This window comes from Dromaius novaehollandiae, chromosome 17 (assembly GCF_036370855.1).
Source record: "Dromaius novaehollandiae isolate bDroNov1 chromosome 17, bDroNov1.hap1, whole genome shotgun sequence".
In the NCBI taxonomy this organism is placed as follows: Eukaryota; Metazoa; Chordata; class Aves; order Casuariiformes; family Dromaiidae; genus Dromaius; species Dromaius novaehollandiae.
The window spans coordinates 7,106,692-7,127,763 of record NC_088114.1 but is presented as its reverse complement, the minus strand read 5'-3'; the positions used below and the strand labels follow the sequence as shown (position 1 = coordinate 7,127,763).

At 37.5% G+C, this 21,072-nt stretch overlaps 1 protein-coding gene across 2 annotated transcripts in view; it reads right to left on the bottom strand.

Moving 5' to 3' along the window:
• Positions 1–21,072, bottom strand: part of ADGRD1 (adhesion G protein-coupled receptor D1) — a 165,576-nt gene that overhangs the window by 23,844 nt on the left and 120,660 nt on the right. For both annotated transcript variants that reach the window (XM_064522041.1, XM_064522042.1), the window contains 3 exons: positions 14,808–14,874; positions 13,710–13,776; positions 5,664–5,755 (listed from right to left, as the gene is read on the bottom strand). In XM_064522041.1, the coding sequence (XP_064378111.1) occupies positions 5,664–5,755; positions 13,710–13,776; positions 14,808–14,874 (226 nt within the window). The remainder of the gene's footprint in view (positions 1–5,663; positions 5,756–13,709; positions 13,777–14,807; positions 14,875–21,072) is intronic.

The window sequence follows — 21,072 nt, the reverse complement described above, 5'->3', positions numbered from 1 at the left end:
AATGAAACAAAGAATGGGGTAAAAAGCTAAGAAATATTTCTAATTATGTTGTAATTACTTTCTCCATGGATGGGTATGATAGCTATCACTTCTGGTTCGCCACCTTCTGAAGTGTACCCTTTATAAAAAGGGTACAGATTTTTCCAACTCATTGGGCCATTTCAGAGCAAGTAGCGAGAAAGTATTCAATAAGAGTTGGACTTGGCAATTTAATTGAGATTTAAGTTAATGAAACTTTGTCTTTTCTGGACAAATATGACTCAAAAGTGAATAAGCTGTGGAAGCACAGTGATATTGCTAAGCATGGTACCTTTGTTTCTAGACTAAAACCATTACTGGAACAGAGATACAGAGATGTGCTTTGCATTTCTTCCTCTGTTACAATTCCTGTTAGTCTCAGTGCAAGACTAAGGTCTATGAAAACTGTATTATACCAGGAGCCATGTAACTTACGTGAACAAACAACTACCTCTGCCAGACTTAACCGGGGAAGAGTTCCCTTTCTGTGTAATGAAATGTGCACACTGGTAACACGTGGTCACACTAGAAGTCCTTTCTCACAGTAATGGCTGCCTAACTCTTCCCAGGTCAGCACAGCAATGAGACTTTGAAGGGGTAAAGCAGCAAGAGAAAAGCTATTTATTTCCTAATAAGAGTAACTGAGTGCATAAGAGAGGAATTAAGAATTTACATGCAGCAGGAATAAGTAAGAAAAAGATTTCAAATGGTCCATAACTCAAATGTAATCATGTGCCTCTTCGAGCACGTGAGCAATTCCATTAAACTAATCTGCTTTAATTGCATTAAGCTCAGAGAGAGACTACTCATATGCTTAAACACAAACATATGATGAATTATCCCCCTAATTGAGGGCCCAGTAAAGAAGGATGGATAATGTAAACAAATGGGTGTATACACATTTAAAGGTTTCAAGGTATTTGCTTCAGCATTCTATGAAGAAAAAACATTCAAACGAGCTTTTTTGATGGAAAAGCTGTTTCCTGGATGCAAAACATCCTCAGAAATCAGCATTTGAATTAATATACAAAATTATTTTGCTGAGAGTCAGTAGCTTCTCATCTAATGAAGTGTTCAAATATAATCAATCACAACTGACACAGCTCATATACTATATATTTGCTTTCAATATGCCTCAGAATACAAGACGAAAACGTGTCCTCAAATAAATTCAAATAATAAATGAGAGCTGTTAATAATTCCTTGCTCAGTTCCTACCAATAAACTGTTCTTAAAGAACTGAAGTTTCAAGTGCTAAAAAGCGACCATTTTCACACACAGAAAAAACCTGCATCTACCAAATGTTTTAGTATCCAGACTGTCACAGGAGTCTATTATTTGTTAACATCTCTGATCATATACGAATTAATGAAATTAATCTGAATAAATAATTGGTTGGACCTTAGACTATTTTTTTTTCTGTAGTTCATGTATCATCTTCATATAAGCTTTACTCTTCTATGCTTCTTCTTCAGTTTATCCAGTATTTTATTTTTGGGGTATCATTTAGTTCCAAAAAAATATGCCTACACCTATATCTCTAAAACGAGAATAAAATGATCAGCAAGATGCTGTCTGATATCTTCACTGTGACAGGCAACGTCTGAACCTGAAAAGGTCAGTCAGCCCATAATGTACTGCACTTCATTCTGGAAGGAATGTGAATTAGGTAGAATTTGAATGCATTAATTTTATGATGAAAAAAATGAGTTTTTTAGAAAAACTTCCTTTGCTAATTTTACTTTTAAACATGAAGTTCAAGCTTTTGTGAAATAAATGAAATTGAAAAATAATATAAAAATACAATAAATAAAGTAAAATGGTGTTGGGAAAATTCAGCTTGAAACAAATTTATGACTTCTGCATAAAGCCTTTTCTGAGGTGTTTGACTTCCAGGAGACATTTGAAAATCTTCCTGGCCACTTCCATGCACTCCCTGGAAGTTGCACTCAGAGCTAAGCATGGGCTCATTCTCATACATCTTTTGTAGTCCCATTTGAGTCAGCACGCCAAGAGGACCTGTTGCCATATGGAAAATGAGGAACGATTACTGTAAATAATTACATCAGTTTATTGCTGTCTGTTGCCAAGAGAAACAAGTCCTTGTTGGTAATATGCACTTGCGTTGCCAAGTAACTTAATCTTTAGGGAAACTAAATACACTCCAGGCCTAGCACTCCTCTAACAATAAACAGCTTTTCTAACTGATACCGTCATGGCTCCGAGCTGCATCTTTTTGTGACAATTACTTCCTAGGTTAATCTCTGCTCAGTTCTGGGCACGGCCCCTCATGGCCTCGGAGAGGGGAGCTATCTCCCCTGGCTTTAGACAGGAACGGAGCAGATCACTCAGTACCAGCTAGGCAGCTGGGGCCTCCTTGTAGTCACCGGGAGGAAATCAGCACTTTTCAGGCAAGCGTCCAAACCAGACGAGATAAATTGCGCGGCAGAAGCAGGCCTTTCTCCAGTGGCGTGGGACCGGCAGAGCATCTACAACTGCTGCTCATCCTGGATCTCAGTAACAGCGGCAGGCCTGGAGGCCTCCTGGTCAGGTGCTTAAATGCACATACAAGTATTGGCCTGAGTTAGCCAGGAAAAGCGAGCTGGCATTGCCAGTTCTGTTACACTTCTTCCGCTGGCACTTCAGTCATTCTCCAGTCAGTTGTGCTAGGCCTTTCAGTTCATTATCCCTTGCAAACTTAGAAACCCTGCTGTTTAAGTAATATCATCCAAATTGTTCCAGACAACAACTTAGTGTTTCTCATTGTGCTTTCCATTTAAATTTCATCCCAGCTTGAAAATACAGCACTGAAATCCCTCGGATTTTTTTCCTCTCAAGATTATTGGATCGAGCAGGCTTCCCCTCCCTAGCTCCTTGCCTTGTGGCTCTCATTTTCTTTATAGCCTTTTGCTTTCTGAAACCATGAATACAGGCCTTAAAAAAAAACAAACAAAAAAACCAACAAAAAAAAACACCCTTCTGCCCTATGTGCCACTTCACTGCAGAAAAAAAACCTGCAACGTATTGACAAAGTGCTTTCCTGTCTCACCAAAATCATGTTTTGCCATTTTAATTTAGATGTGTTTCTAGAAAAGCGTTTGATAAATTCTAACATATTCCAGTTTCCCCATAGCTAATGTCATATGAACTGCTCTGCCTAGATGGATGACTGACAGATCCTTTATTTAGGGCTCATACTACGCAAAGCATTTTGCAGTCTTCAGTGATTTCTCCCTGAGCAAAATTGAACTTGTTCATCCAAAAACTGCCTTGTAGTCCTTGCTGAGAGTGACTTGACAGAAACTGCAGAGCTTATTGAGTTTGCGTGATTTTTGTGTGCTCGCGTGTCACGGTTTCATTTTGCTGTGCTCATCCACTCTCACACGTTAAAAAGCTCTAATCAATGCCTAGGATTCTTTAGCAGTTGGAGGCATTTACTTTTTACTGCGAATAACAATTCCCATATAGCTGTCAGAACAGAACCCTCTTTTGCTTCTTTCTTGTCTTTTTTGGAAAACTGCACTACAGACAGAATGATATACCAGTTTATACTAGACGTATAAACTTCTCAACTGTATAAGCAATACTGATGACAAGAAAAAGAAATTGGGTTTTACAAAGGCCTTATTTTTCTCTTTTTTCCAACAGTAAGGCCAGCTATTTCTTTGTGACATCCTCTGTAGATGAAACTCCCATTTATCATGCTTCAGTGCTATGTTGAATCAGGGTATAAATACTTGCTAAGATCTGATTTGGACAGCTATTTATCCCCTCCTCATTTCAAATTTCTTCTGAGGATACATTTCTGTAATAATATCCACAAAAAAGAGCTATTGTATATCTTCTGTTTACCTTTAATTATGTTTAATTGAATTAATTTAATTCTATGAGTAGAGCTATTCTACCAAAGCATATTTCTGCTCAACCAATAATTTCATGATTGAATGCTTTCAGATGCATCTTCCCACTACTTACTACTTTTCTCCACTACCTTGTTTTTGTTAGGTCAAATCCTAAAACTGGGTTTTAAAAAAGTGCTTGGAACAAGGATCATCTTTTGGTCCAGGGTGTCTACAGAAATCACATTTTCAATATAGCACTCCACCACTCCAAATCTAGAGCAGATATTATTTAGACCAAGAACATTTACTCCTGATAAAATCTATTTCTTCTTATTCCTGTATCAACTACTCATAAATTCTCTTTTACTATATATACACATAGATATATGTATTACTAAAGCTATATATATATATATATGTATGTATATATCAGTATGCAGGGTATGGTGTGTATTGAATCAAGTCTTCTTTAGAATACAAGTAATGAAATGTCTAAGTACATAGAGCTATCTGTATAGCGCCTCTTCTATTTAGGGAGGTTGTTCCTTTGTTTTCATAACTCTAATAGAATATACAAATTGGCATTGACAATACACAGTTATTTGCCTCCTCAGGTTCTATATTTCCTCTGTATTTCTGAAGGTCACAGGGACTCAGCCAAACCTGAATCAACAGTTATTTTAATTCCCAGTGTTTTCATTTCACTACAAAGTAATTATCTTATAGATTTTTGTTTTTAAACTTATTTGCTGTTTTTCTTTTCCTGCTGGATAAATATACAATAACTAAACTAACTTCAATTAGAAAAGTGTCACCAATATTGAAAACTTAATGGCATTTTAAAAATTACACAAGCATTCCAAACATAAAAATGATTCTTTATGTCACCATTTCAGGGCAGTGACACCAAATCCTTAGCACACAATAGCCTGTGACTCAGAAACACAAAGCACAAACCATCATCACATTTTTATTCTAAGTTATATATTCCTTGAGTTATATACAGTGTCCTTTCTATATTTGGATTAAAGCACCTTTAGAAGATACAAGATACAAAATGCAATATTCAGCATCTTACTTTAAACTCAGTATATTACCTTCTTAGTTACACATATACAATCTTATGGATTTTAGAAACCAGGATTTGTCCTTGTGTGTTCAGCTACAGATAGATGCCTACTGTATGTTTCCCCTCTCACCTCTCTGGGATAGTATTTAAACATGATACACTCTCAGAGATGCCACCATCCCAAGAGGCTCAAAGTACCATGATATAAAGAAACACTTGGATTTAAGCACACATTTAAATCCAGCATAAGTCTATGTGCTTTGTAGTATCAAGAGGGTCTTAAAGATAAGTATATGGCTAAATATTATGCTGACTTGGGGCTAGAAACAAGGTTTACCCTCTGAAGGAGTGGAATTGTTGTAATACCCTAGTACAGACTGATGATACTTTGTGAGATTTATCTTTGAATATAGCAGGAAGAGGAACCTCTCCATTAATAAAAAGGGAAATTGTGAATCGGTGAATAGCAGAGCCTCTAATAATCAGGAAAACACCTTAGCTTTTGCTGAACCACAGGCTTCATCCTGTGCAGCATTCAGCTTTCATAAAATATAGGTTCATTGGCTGCATTCAAGGGACTAATATGCTGCCTGCAACATTTTTTGTTTTCTTCTAAAGAGGAATGGTACAGGATAAGTTCTGGGGTAAGTCCATCATACCTGCCTTTATAATATGACATTGTTAGTTTGAGATCATTAACTTGTTATAGTACAATTTGAATGAAAAAAACTTACTTGAATGCGTTGGCATCTCCGTGGACCTTATAGTTATCTGCACTGATTCTTGAGATAACTCTTGTCACAGCAATAAGAATACCAATATTGACCTGAAGAAGAAGGAAAAAGACTTGGTCAGGAAAATAAGTACCGCACGAGTGAGAGATGCAGAGTGTATTGTACAAACAGAACAGGAAATAGGAACTTTGCCTCTTGTATTTATTTGGTGAAAGAGGTTTCTAATTTTGGGCTGTTGTTTGACCTTACTGTCGCTGGAGTTCCCTCTCCCCTGCACTGGGTAGTTCTTGCAGCAATTAAGAAGTGCTCGGGATCTCTATTCTACAAATAATATAATACACTAGTAATCTACCACCAACTGGCAAATTAGACAAGAACTTTAATGAACACGGTGTGAATATGGGTGTTCCACTGTGCTTATACATGCACATACTTCAGAAAGAGCCTTTCTCACTAGACTTTATAGTGTATAATTCTGGTTTCTTCCCAAAGTCTGCTTGCAATTTAAGCACAAAATATATTTTAAACTAGCAATAAGGAAAACATGTTAAGCTTAAACTCTGTTCTTCAAAAGACATACTCTTTTTGATGTCAAGCCCAGGAGAAACATCCATAAAATGAAAAGAACTCCCACCAGAGATCTAGGAAATCTTGAAAAGACTAACACTAAAAAGATGCAACAAAAGAAAGTTTGCTCTGGAGTCACAGGTGAAGAAAGAAAGGAATCTTTACCATTTAAAGGAGATGTGGCAAGCACAGTCTTGTTGTGAAAAGACCTTGAGTTTAAAGAAAAAAGAAAAGAGAGAGGGAAAGAATGTGAGGGTGAAAGACACGTTTTCCCCCCCCTTTCTGTCCTAAGTTACATATCAGCTACAAAGCAGAATATTTAGCATGAAGTTATGAACAAGGAAAGAACAAATCTATCTCTAGTTAGAGAACAAAAAGAAAGAAAAAAAATTCAGAACAGTACTATTATTCAGTTAAAACTCAATAACCATAATCTATTTTGGCATAAATATTCTAATGTTGGGGGATGAGGGAGTGAATTAAAAAATATTTACATTTGATGATAATAATTTCCTTGTTATTTTTCAAATCATCTGTCCACTCTTTTAATTTTAGCAACTTAAGGGCAGATCATCACCTGGTGTAAGGTATGAGCAGAGCGGTGAGAATTCATACCTGCCAAGGCTTTACAGCCCGTCCAGAGCATTCATCATGCGAGCCGACAACCTTTTAATTACAAGTGAACTCATTGTTCAATCAGCTTTACGAAGGTGAATAACAGTTTCAGTGTTCAATGCCACTGGGGTCATTTTTCCTGTTCCCACCAAATCATATTCTGAAGATATTTTTTCTGACTTCTATGAGGCAGTAATGGGCATTTTTGAGCAACTCATTTGTATGCTAAATATGCAGGTTGACTGAAGCAGCGAGCAGTGAACATAAACAAGTTACACTTTCTGTTTTCTTCCTCTCTTCTCCTCCTCCTCCAAACTCTCAGTCATTTCTGTTGCACGTCCACCAAGCAACTGTCCTCACTACTCCAACTTTCCAGGGGAATTTCACAGGAAAGGCCTCTCCGTATCCCTCATTTCTTCCCCTACGTATTATCTTTCAGCAACCTCATTTAGTTTTTATCCAAAATACCAGTCTCCGCTTCTAACGTTTCCTTGTGGCTGTCTCACTAACAGTGCTTCCATTCTTAATTCTTCAGACACTACTGGATTTTTGCTTTCTGCATAGCATTTTTAAAATATGCAGATTATGTATAAATAATGTATTTTTAAAATACTCACACAAAATTTCCAGTGTAGGCAAGCAAGAGGATGTCTTACCAATGTCAATGAAAGTTATGGATGATAAGTGCCAATAAAAGAATATTCAGATTCTTGCAGATTCTCACTCAGACTGGACATGAACGCTAGGATCCAGTCAGCAAAACGGCACAAGCAAGCTAGTCTCAAAGGAGACAGAAACTAGGTGGTTTTCCAAAGCACAAACTGCTCAGCATTTCTAGCTGAATTTTAATTTCATGATTATATATACAAGAAATGAAATTGGAAATTAATTTCTTTGTTATTTTGGATTTTCTAAAATGGAGGTTTATAAATACTTTGAGGTCCTCCTCTTGTCCAGTCAGTGTGATTATATCCCTTTTGGGAAGCATCAGTAACATATTTATCAGATGAGAAAGAAACACTGTGATCTCACTGCAAATAAAAAACAAGGTACTTGTAAAATTAACAATGAACCATTACATTCAAGTCCCAAAGTTCTATGTTTAAATTTCCTGAACCACTTGAAAATTTTGTTGAAGTATTTTGAGAAATTAGAGTAATCTCATCCAGCCTAAATAAACAGATTAGCTATGGATGTCTTCCTTTGTTAGTGTTTCAGTAAGCAAAGCATGGAGGTATTTCCACTGTCATTATAACGGGAAACCAAAATACAGTCACTGAATTGTTCCTTCAGCGATTTTCTTTCTTTTTTTTTTCTTTTTTTTTTTTTTTTTGGCATCTGGCATAAATACTGTGCCAATGATTTGAATAGGGGAATGCTTACTTGATGAAACACTCGTCGTATTTTCACCTATATCACAACATTCAATCCAGGAGGATAAACATTTAGATGAGAGAACTGTGTATAGCTCCTATTTCTTACTTTTCTGAAAGGCCAGATTGCCTGGCAGTTGCAGTTATTTTGCCTCAAAATTACACACAAACTTAGAATTTATTTGCTTTCAGGCACTGACCACATTCTACTTTTAGAAAAACACAGCTAATAACAATAGTGCCTGTGTCCTAACGAACAGGACTCCTTTCAAGTCAGCTAGTCCAGTCCCAGGCACTCGCCGCTCTTTGTGCAATCCGCAGGAGCTGCCAATTCTCGTTATTGCAGGCTTCATCCAAAGCCCACCAGAGCCCATGGAAAGATCCCAGAGACTCAGTGAGCTCTGGCTCATGCTAGCGACAGTTTCACCTGCCTAAAAATTTTAAGATCAGGACTAGAGTCTAATGGGTAAAAAAAGATCTCTTTCAATATTATCTCCCTTTTCTCATCAACATTTCTTCAGACCAGCTTTTTGGACACGGAAATATACAAAGTGCATGAGCCAAACCTTGTTTTCTTAATCATACAGTCCTACTTACAGGAATAGACATGAAAAGGAGAACATGGTCTGACCTGTAAGAACTATCTACAGTTGTAGCACTTAATGCTGCAGCCCTTTGCCAACCATCCCAGCAGGATGTTGTGAGGGTCTAACTGCAAGAGCAGAATGAATGCAGCAGTCGAGTCAATGGAAGTTTTGTCACAGAAGACAGAGGAGCAGAAATGCAGCTTTAACTCCATGTCAAGGTGGCTAGCTTTTCAAAGGGCTGCTCTGCTGTTTTACAGAGTTTTACAAAGCTGGGATAGAAATGAAGTGAGACAAATTCTTTCCTTCACTTAGGTTTCTTTGCAGGGGTTTCATCCAGATTTCCTCTAGGTCTCATGAGATTTTTATTGCTTCTTTAGTACAGTGCAGAAATCCCATGAGTAAAAACCCTCTGATCTGGTATGTTACGTCCTAGCCAGGAAAAGGCTTGGCAGCACAGAGGAACTAAAAAAATGAATAAAGCATATTGCCTTAATTAAATCCATTGACCAGCTTTCCTTAAAACCACAAGCTATTTTAGGCTCCACTTCAGTTTCAGGCAATGGTATAGAGAGTTATAACAGACTCTTCCAATCCGAGCTGTAACATACTCTCTGATGGTGTCAATTAATTTGATCCTTATCACAACATCATTAGTAGCACACTAACACAGCAAGTTATTGCAGCTGCAGCCCACTGATAGGTCACATCAGTAATCATTACTGGCTATTATACATTTCCATACAAAGCTAATCAATTAAGTTAGACTGATGTTCAAAACTGTGGGGATGATTTTACAAAGCATGGTTCCACTCTTAGCTAAATCAGACCAACTACAGAAAGAACATACTAAATTATGTTATTTTGGATTTGTGGGTACATGACTTAGTATTAACACATGTAGTGTTACACCAGTCAGAGCTCAATATCAGAGTAAACCATTAAGACTGGAAAGGAAATGCACAAGAAAAATACTAAATAAAAGGTGAAACAGCTCCCCGATTTCTCCTTTTTCCTAACACTAATCTTTCATTTTTAATTTCTTACAATCTGGTCCCTTGTTCTAAAAAATGTTGCATGCTTTCCTGTGAGTTAAGTAAGAAGAAATTTAATTTTAAAATAGTAAAAGCACTCATAACTGAGTGCTACTAAGAAAAAATGAGAAGCTTAGCTGCTGTGATCTGTTAATTTATGCTCTAATCCACCACAGCCCTTAAGTATGCACTCAGTTTCAACAACTCCGAAGAATCCTACTGTTTCAGGGCCTTTGAACATCATGGGTCCAATTCAGTTACCTTTTCTCATGATGAGTGATGCCTAATAAGGGACACAAGTTGTCACTTTTAAATTAGTGGACCTACTTGCAGAGTAAGCTGCTATTCAACATAGGAAAATGAGCCTAATTCTATACTGCTACTCATAAAGATATGAATAAATACCATGAAGCCAATAGAACTTACTAAATCATGTATGGTTAGCAGGTATAAGGGGAGACCAGCTTTTCCTGTGTGTTTAATATACCAGCTGCAGACAGTGATGGCAATCTCCACCTGGGACCCAAGTTCTCAGGAGTGTCATATGAAGATACTGATTACAAAGCTGATGACCTCACAGCATTGAATCGTGTTAGCAATATGCTAAGGAAATTGTTCAGCTCCACAGATTTGCTGTTTAGTAGAAATACTTGTAAAAAGCATCAGGAAAATAACTATTTACAGGGAAAACATAGAATAGAAAGAACTTGCCACTACAGCCCAGTATTTTCACCCCCACGCTTGACTGGTTCACAGTCTCTAGCATACCCACTGCTCCATAGACACAGATACTTTCAGGAGAATTTCCTTAATTTTGCCATATCTATGGAAACACACCAAGGTAGCAGATGGCTGATAACAAACAAAGCCTTCTGCCAGAAGGTTTTACTATCTTGTTCCAAAAATTCAGGTGCTTTAAGTTTTTCCTTTGAAGATATGTTTTCCCAGGCCAACTTCAACTGAGATTAATTTGGTTTCAAGTTAATTGCAACAATTTCCTTGCAAAGTTGCCTTAAGTGGATGTTGTTAAAGTTTGGGTGTTGGTCTTTTTTGGGGGGTGGGAGTGATCTTTAAACCTTAAGAAGCAGCTAGAAGCCAAAATACCTACACGTAGAGGGAACTATTTCTTTCCTCACATCCCCTGCCCCAAACCTCAGGAAAAGTTCTCTTTGGATATGGTAATCCATATAGGGCTGGGATGTTCTGTGAATTACTCCCTAGAAAAGTATGCGTGAGTATTTTTTCCCAGTCACACTCCTACCACATCATCCTGTTCAAGGCTCCATAATGTCTATATTGACTGTGAGGCTGTAGCAGGACAAAAGGAGAATGTGTCTGCCTCGGCTCTGGGGAGTGGGAGTTGAAAAGAGCAATCCCCCTGTTTTCTTCCCAGCATAATCCTTTTTCTTGGCAGGGAGAAATTATGGATTAAAGTAGTCAAAAAATGCTTTTTAAGACGTATTTTCAGAGCAGAACACTAGTTCAGGCAACTAGTGGCTAATCTGCTATTTAGAGAACTCAGGCACACATGCACACACAAAATAGTGTTTAGCCTTGTTATTTCCCTATAGGCACTAACACATTTTTCAGCTAGCATATTCAATGCCCAGAGAGAATAATTTGTCAACCAGCTTGCTGCTATTTTGGGAAGAGCTGGGTTTAGACTATTTAACAAATTGTTCTACGTGGATCAAGCTTGTGAGCTCATTCTTTCTCTTTCTCAAAATATTTGTATCCCTACAAGAATATAACTTGAGCTGTACAGATATTATATATCATAAGTGATAGTCAGACAGTTAAACCCTTACTTTTATGGCAAGCAGTTATGCATGCAAACTGTTGAAGTCTGTGCTCACTCAGTCGAGTAAGTGCTCTACTATCTGACATGTTTTGATTGAAACCATCTTTGGACAGGAGCTGGGAAAGATTCGATTTTGCTGGTTGCATCTCATTTCCTCCATTGTGCCTAAACAATGGCCAAAAAGCAAGTGCTGATGTGATAAGAAGACATTTGCATATTACATTATTTTAAAAGTTCTCCAGTCATCAATACCTACATATCTTTGAATATAGAACTACATACAGAAGGTCAAAGGTAGAGACAGCCAAGTAATTAAGCTTGCTGGAGTACAGTCCAGAGCTGTTTAGTCAATTCTAACCCAGTGATCAGCATTTCTTATTTATATGTATACACTTTCACTTAGGTAAAAGAAATTCTACCCTAACTGCACAGGGATTTTCCAGTGCTGCTGTTAATCAAATGCTAGCATGAAGCAATTTCTGCCACATTAATATACCAACTTTTTTTTTTTTTTTTTTTTTTTTTAATGTTTGTATAGCCTACTGTTTCAGCACTTGTAGCCTGGGTGGAAGAGATGCTGGGCTGGGCTGCCTATGAGCAGTGCTGATTTAGCTATCTCCGAGGCGAATGTTAGGGTATCCACTGAGCTGCAGCTTAAAATTGCCTGTGATCACAAAGGTCAGCCAAGCAGCCATCTCCTGCTTGCGAAACAGTTATGGAAATATGCTGTATTAAACACTGATGGCCTAGTGGCACTGGCTGTATGTAGAGCTCTCTTTCTTTTCTGTGGCTTGTGGAAACAGTCCTTTTGAGCAGGATCTGGGGGGTTTCTCTGTGTGGAGAATGCTGGGGATGTCTCTGGGCTTTCCATGGGAATTCTGGCTTTCTCAGGGAAGTAAAAGGTACATTAGCTTCTTTCTGATGCTCCTGCAAGTGAATAATCAGGCTCTCATTTTGACCTGCACCTCCATAATTGGCACAGTAGGCACAGACTTTGGTCTAGATGTGGGCTCATGTCTTCAAAATCTAAGTAAAGCTTTAAAGGAAGTACGATTTCAATAATCAATGTGTCTGTTTCTCTGACATTAGCCCGCAGCAAAAATCATATATAACCTGATCAATTACAGTACTGCATAGTGCTATAGAGGAATAATCTCCCACTTAATCCCTGCAAACAACCCTGACTCCTTAAGTAATCAAGACAATTAAGCAACAATTCACTGTAATTTAATGTGTGGGCATAATTAAACTGCTGTAGGACATTCATGTATCAGTATCTGAGTCATGAACTCGCACCCGCCTCTGGAAAGATTGCATCCATTATAACTGACACACGCGTCTGAGGCAGCCACCTGAACCCTCAGCAGCCCTGCCTTGACCAGCTCGTCGCACCGCAGTTCCTGCTATTAAATTGCAAAGTGGCGGAAGAGCTGAAGCCCCTCACCACGGCACAGTGCCAGGGAAGGAGGGCAGATGTGCAGGCAGCCTGCTGCCTTCCCTGGAGCTTACCCGAGGGGTGGGACTCGTGCTGCTATTCTAACCCATTCCTGCTACCGGCTGGCAAATTCTGCTGGCTGTCATCTTGATTGAGGGTGCCCAGCCTTCATTTAGGAAAGTTAGCTCTCTAAAAGTTAAAGCTTCACATACCAGTGGGATGGAATTAGCCTTTCAACTTTTAATGGACTATATAAAACACAAACTGCAGAATTGGTTCTTGTCAGGGCTCTTTCTCAGAACCAGTAAAACCCCCAAGAATAGTCAGTTCTGCGTAGTTATTAATGATCCCAATAGGCTTGTTTCAGAAAAGCATTGTCCCAGAATTTTAGGTTGTACTTTTGTCTGGGACTAGTGAAATGAATAGCGTGAGAATTAATATGCACAGAAAAATACACAATCACATGAAACACTAAAACTGGAACATAAACAAAATAATTCTGCACCATTCATCTCTGTAGTTCAAAAGAGTTCAGTGTCCTGGCACAAAAACTGACATGAGACCTTTAAGTAAGTTCAGTTGCGTGGTTGACACAGATGTGCGATAAGAAAACGGCAGCAGCAGCAGGTTTACCTACCAGAATTACAAACAATGCTGGTGCCACAAAAGCCCAGATTGCTCCATTCTCTAGTGAAAGCCAGCAGCTGCAGAGAAAAAGCAGAATGATGTTAGATCAAACACAGTCATTTAATTAGTAATGTTCTTAACCAAAAAAAGAGAGTAAAAGAGAGTGCAAAAAGATTGATGAATTTTAAAAGCAAGAGACTTTATAGAGCGTCAGCAAGGACTTCCTCTTTCCCCACATCCTCAAGGCCTCGGAGGCAGGATCTCTGCTTTGTATCTTGCAGAGAGCCAGTGCAGCTGTCTGCTCCGACATGCCTTGGCATGGCATTAAGAACGGAAAGAGAGGAAGGAAGGAAATGTATTATTTGTTATTTGTTGTTCCTCTGTACTGTACAGTGGGCCCTCATTTGATTGCTGTGAGCACTGTCACTGTAGCAAGAGAAAAATTTAAGACTTTTTTCCTTGCCTAGCTGGGAAACATGATGTAAACTTCACACTTCTTTCTTACATCAGGGACTATAAAAGGTAGTTTACCACACAGAAAAAAACAACCGTTGTTCCAAATCTTTTGCTTAAACTATGGTAGGATTGAATACTACAGTATTCACAGATAAATTTAGGGAATTTTTTTCCAATTTGGACTAGAACTCTGTTCTAATTTTTTTAACAATACCAATCCTACATCTTCAGCTGTTTCAGTGAAGTTCTTTTTAAAAGAATAAATATCTTTAATCAAAGATTATTCTCATCTTATTAGCTATGGTCCAGCCTCCGCTTCATTCTGCATGTGGAGTAAGCAAAATGGTCACATTGGTGGTCACTGTAGGTGCCCTTATGCCTCTGCAGCAAAAGGGAAAAATAGACAAAACATCTCAGGAGCGTATAGTATATAAACACAAATGTAGCCTCAGCAGTAAAAAGCAAACCTGAGGCTTCTAGATCTAAGAATATGCCCACAAAGCACAAAGCTTCTGTTTTATGCAGCTTATCTCCCTGCTCGTCAGCAAGATGGTGCTGAACTATGGCCCTATTAAAAGACCTGCAAGAGTTATCCCGCCCACCACATTTTTCATTCTTATTGTAACCGGAGTGAAGACATTTTCATACTCACTTGTTGCTTTCTCCATAGCTGTCTATGGCTGATGCTGCAGAAATTATGCAGATCACCAGCGGGCAGCCTGCAAAAAGTCAAAGTTGGTGGCAACATTAGTAACTAAAGTGCACCTTCCAGTAAACCATGCAAGTTCAGCTAAACTGCACTTAGACAACAGAACAACTCAGAGTTATTTCAGAATCGTCTAACTCAGAGTTCTTCTGTGTAATATAATGTTTTAATCAATTAACTTCAAAGAATAAAATGACTTTTCAATAAAGCAGTAATTTAACAGCTAAACTGAATTAGTCCTAATTTCATCAAGAATCTGGGGGGTTTTTTAACCCTTTTTTTTAAATAGAATTTTTATCTCTTGCTTTTCAAGCAGTGATATTCTGTGGTACAATATCAGGCTCATTTATTTTAACCACTCTCCCCAAGTAAGTGCACCTAGTTCATGAATTAAAAACAATCTAGGAAACAGAGCTGAGTTTCTCACATGGGTGCATGACTAGCAGGCAAGAAGTCAGAAATGGTGACATTTACTTGTCTAGAGCATTGCAAGCAGTAGTGAAGGACAGTTATGAATAGACAGAAGCAAATTAAGATCCCACTTAGATGCCCAAACAAGATTTATTTTAATATAAATATATAACAGCCCTGCAAGATTTTTGCATTTAAAGTAGACTACATTTCCAGATGGGCTTTGACAGTTCCACTGGGCTACGTCCTGGGAGGTGCAGGAATGCTTTACAGGATTACATAAGAATTACGCCAAGTCAGACAATTACGGTTCTGCTGTCAGTGGTAGCTGTATGTCTCTGGCCCATAGCACTGTGATGTCCTGTTGTGCCACTTTAGCACGGCTTTCCAAGCCAGTAGCTGGAAAGGAAACACGGTTTTTCTTGCCAGTAGTTCTGAACATAGTAAAACCTCAGGCCTTTAAATATTAAATGATTGTCTGTTAATCCCTGTATGATTTAATAAAATCGGAAGTTTAGGGTTCTTATCAACTTACAGAATTTAATAACCAGGTCCCAGGCAGGGTGTTATATATGATAGTTTAAAGTAAAGTACCAATTTTCTTTTAAATTCTACTGTTTTTTGCATGAGGTTTTTACAAAATCCCCTGACATTTAATTTCCGCTGACTCTTACCAGCATCATCCTCTGAAAATTCTGTAAAATTCTCCTGTAATGGCAGAACTATAGTTTTTGGAAGAAGTATTTTCATTCTTTTATGATTTTGAGTAGAAACAGCTTGTATTTATACATGAGAAAGATACTCAATAGTTAAAAAGCAGCATCTGCAGGTATTGTTAGGTCTTAGATTCTGAAATTCATTCAGCAGGTTGGAGTTTAACATCCTGTGAACTTGGCTCTGCTCTCCCATGCTTGTCTAAATCAGCATAAATAAGCCTTAGAAATTTTCTTTGTGTAAGATTTAAGCAAAGGCAACATTTTAGTTTACTATCACATATGTGTATTAAGAAAGGACAATCCTATAGACATGTGAACAAAGAATAATCATATTCAATACAGCAATTAAGCACAGACATAAGCACATCTGCAGAAACTTGTGCTGCCATGAATATGTGAACTAACTAGAATAAAAGTCATTCAGGTATGTCTGCATATTTCCACTCAGATCTTCAATTAATGAGGAGACATAACTTTGCTGATTGGTACTGTTTGTCTTCTGATGCAAGTTCCCTTCCTGCAGCAAACAAGCTCTACCTAGGTGACTGTCGCAGAAGCAAAAATACCTGTGCCTAACTCTCTCTCATACTTCTTTTGTCTGCCTTTTTTTCCCCCAAATCAAATGCTGGATATGCACAGGATTTAGTATGATTCTTTATCAATGTTAAACAGCAGCGAAGAAGAAAATTAAATAGAGAGTTCTTTGGGAAGATAATAAAAGTTATGCAGGTGAAACATAGTGCAGTCATCTGTATAAAAAGAGCTGTTAAGTCAGAGAAAGTAAAATGATCTGCAGCCTACAGTACAGTGTTTGTCTTTACTTTGCATTAACAGGATATTAAAAGGCAGATGGTAATGGAAGCAACAACAAGGTTTTGCTACAGTGAAAAAGGAGTGTTTTTCCTCTAAGAAAAAATCATTCAATAAATTTCATAAAGATTGAAAAAACATATTTAGCCTCAAGGCATCATAAGATTTGATCTGGAGTAAAAAATTTATAGGGATAATATATTATACACAAAAGTAAATGTGCTTCCTTAATCCTTTTTCAGTAATAATTGCATAAGAGCTGTAAAGTTTAGTCTACATCCATAATAGGTAATCTTAATGTTGTGCTGGCACTGTTTTTCATCCATGAAAGAAATACGATTATGTTTTTTTACTGTATCTGAAATGTTTTCTCAGTTAGCAGATGTTACAAATATGCTCACCAACTCTACCCCGAATCGCCAAATTTATGATGCAATAGACTGTACTTTCCAGAGCACAGCATCAGATGAAAATGTTCTCGTACAGCATTCTGGCAGCTGAGCTATGGCATGGGTGACATCTGTGTCCCTGTAGTACCCGAGCAATGGAGCATCACATTCGAATAGGGTAAATCATCACACAGTGAGCTCTGTGCTGCTGCAGCTAGAGTTCCTCTGGTCCCCCAGCCAGCTAGTTTAAAGCTACTTCCAGAATCCCGCATCAAAATACAGCCTGCAGAGTAGGCATAAACTCTGAATACATGGGCACAAGAAGACCCATAGCGCAATCTTTGCTCAGACAGGAGCCCAAACAGAGGCGCTAGGGTAGAGACTAACATGAATGTCAGATAGATTATCAGTATCCGTCCTCTTCTTCAGCATTAAACTTCATATCTAATCCATTTGCTTTAAATTTCTCAGGCACTAACAATAAATAAAATGAAAAATACCTGTAAATCTATATGCTGTATTTTGAAAGCTACTGTGTCCTCTATATGTAGAAAGAAACTAAAAAACTATAGAAGCTCTATAGCAGACAATTTGAAGCAAGCTATTTTAAGACATTAATTCTAAAAGGCTAAATATGTCATTTATAGAGAAAAGTGAAACATTAAACACAAATGAAAGTATTTTTCTCTCTAAAACCTGAAACTATCTATTTGACTTGATGGGGAAAAGTATATTCTCTCATTTCTTTTGTAGAAGTTAATTTGATATGATTTTCTTTTTTTCTACTGGTTTATGCCATATCCATGGAGAAGTCTGGGAGTATATCAAGCAACAGCAAGTAAGGTAGCTCAGATCTTTTGACAGCTCAGAATGAAATCTCTATTCTAAGCATATATATCTAAAGGAAAGGAAATTTTCTGAAATAGGAAAACAGGCTAAGACCAAAATGCTACAGAAAAATCTCCAGTATCACAAACTATATCACCAGCATCCTACAAATCGGTGGGTGGGAAAAGTTTTGATACATTAATCTCTGTGTGTTATGCTGAATCACCAAGGCAACAAAGTATTTTTTTTCCCCAATGAGTCTCAAGGTATTTTTAAAGGTAGGATATTATCATCTTCCTCAAGTTGCTCTTCTTTTGAATTACTGCCAACTGCAGGCTTTGAGGTAATTTTAGCACCCTTGGGACTAAAGATAATACACAGGAACTTCAATCAGCTCTGCACATTTGGTAACCTGCCTCTTTGATTACTGTTGAATTCATTTTACTGGAGTAGTGTCTCTCAGAAATCTCCATATATGTTAGGAGATCGGTGATACTCTGTCTAGCATCCCTTGTTCCCATCTGCTGTCAAATCTTGCCTCAAGTTTCACCTTGTCATTAACATAGATTCTGCAAACTTTTATGCACATACATTGCTTAAAAAAGAATGATGTGTCTGGGTTTTTAAATTCAAGACTGGGGTTTGTCATTATTCCAGGAACTATGAGTTTGCAAAAGTTGAATGCATTCACATTTCAAATAAAAGTGAAGAATAAAGAAATGAGCTACCTGCTTTGACTAACATGAGATGACACATCCTTGTCTTTGACTTTTTTCTATCATTTTTGGTCAGTATAATAATTAGCCAAGCCAAACTGTAAAAAACTGGCCATTTCTATTAGACATTGGAAGCTGTGTATCATTGTCTCAGGATAGCACAAGAATGCTTATTTCTTTTGACAGCTGCACTTAAGACTAACTTGCTCTCATTCTAACTGCCAGACAAAAAATCATTTTAGGACAAAGCCTTTTTAGCCCAGACTTGCAAGACTTTATCAAGATGTGGGAATTTTATGGGCTTATATATCTTTTCCCTATTGTATTTTCATCATGATCATGATGCAACAGCCCAAATTCTACACATTAGAGAACAAGCACACACTGCTGCTGAAAGCAGTACTGACTCTTGATCTCTAATTAAACATTTCTATTGAAACATTTCTATTCACATTCAATGCCAATATGCTAACAATAGAAAAAGTTGGGACCTGACAAATCTAGGCGTCCTTGTAAGCATTCCTCAGGCTTTGGCAGTTCTAAGCATCTACTAAAGCAGTGAATGCAATGTGGCTTTTGTCTCTAAAAACAGTCGTTATTCAGCAACATCCATTACCAACTCAATGAGTATTAAAGTTACATACCAGACAGTGCATTGTGATGCTGCTGACTGAATGAAGGTTATGCAGATATTTATCAAGAGATAAACACTTTGGAGTGCAGTTGCCTAGTTAAATCATTTCAGTGATGTTTAGACACACTTTCAGCAATGACATAATGTCAAATATGATTAAGGAAATTCAACATTTAACTCAAATGCAGATACTCTGAGCTGTACAGAAAAAAAAAAAAAAAGGAAAAGCAATACAAACTATTTTCCCAGCAACATGGTAGATTTACTAGATTTTAGAAAACATATTTTCCCAAGTCATTGTAGGAATAATAATTGAAACTTGCTTTCAAAAATTAAAATATTTGTCAAAAAAGGGCTTTTGAAAGGTTTTCACAGAGAAATGTATTGCTGTTATGTGGATGATGTCTCCCACAGTCCCTGTGCTATACTTAAGAAACAGAGCTTGGCAACAGGTTTCTCATGCAATCCTTGCCAAGAACACTGCTAGAGGAACTGAATATAGAAAATTCTACTGTTGGTGCCTCCTTATTTTGTGATGAAAATCTATTTTGATCACAATACCTACTGCTGGTCCTAAGGGACTGTCCTCCAGAGCTTTACTCAAACTACCACTGAAAACCCTTTTTAGCAATCACATTGCATCCCACTGGGCTATGTAGCAATAGATTGTGCACTCATTGTGCTAATTACTGCCCCCTGAGTGACAGCAATCACATCACAGTAGACTGAGGCCAAATGCAACATTTAGTACTAGTGGTCTCGCATTCAGATTTCATGCTTGTCCTTGTGTCTTCTAAATCACAATGCAGATCACTGCCATTTTGCAACAAATAAGCCTTACACAAAGTGCCAGGAAAAGAGGCGTGAAGGTACATTGTGATACATATAAATCATGAATTTATTTACACAAGGTGATTAATGACTAATTGCAAATTAAGTTAATTAAAGCATCTGCTATAAGCAAATGCCCTAGTGCAGCTAGTTAATTAATTGTGGGGGTTTTTTACATAGTATTTCTGAAGGGGAAAATATATCCCTGGTACTCCTTTTTTTTTTGATTTGATCCACTTGGATTTGCATTCAATGAGCTTTAGATCAAAAAAAGATCACAAGAAACTTCTCTAAAACCAGCACATTTTTCTACATTTAGCACCAAATCTAGAAGAATCTGCAGAGCTCATGTATCTTCAACTTTCAGCATGCCTAGATTCTCTTACTCTTGGGTCTGTATGCATGAAAAGAATTAACATATTCCCCTTTAGCTGTTTTAAGTAGTGGTTTTATAAAAAGAAAACTCAATTGGTTTTGCCAAAAATAGTTTACACAAATCTACTGCACTTTCAGTGCAGTAAAACAGCTTTCAAATGCTTTTAGCACCTGGAAGCTTTAAGGTGCATACTATTGGCATGGAAATTGGCCATTCCTTAAGAAAAAAAAATGTTAAACCAGTCAGGATAAGGACACATTCCATAAGTCTTTTAAGTGAAATAAATAAATAGAATGTTGACATAAAGTTATATAGTAAATTGCTTAGCTGTCCTTAGTCAATACTGTCCTTTAATTTGTATTAATCCTTCCATTTCCTTGGACAGTTTAGGAAAGACTAGCTCCTTCCTAACCTTAGATTGCATTAAAATTAGCAAGGTTAACATATTTGTCGTAAGCAGTACAGAATTTTGCTTAAATCCAGTATGATTATGGCAATCC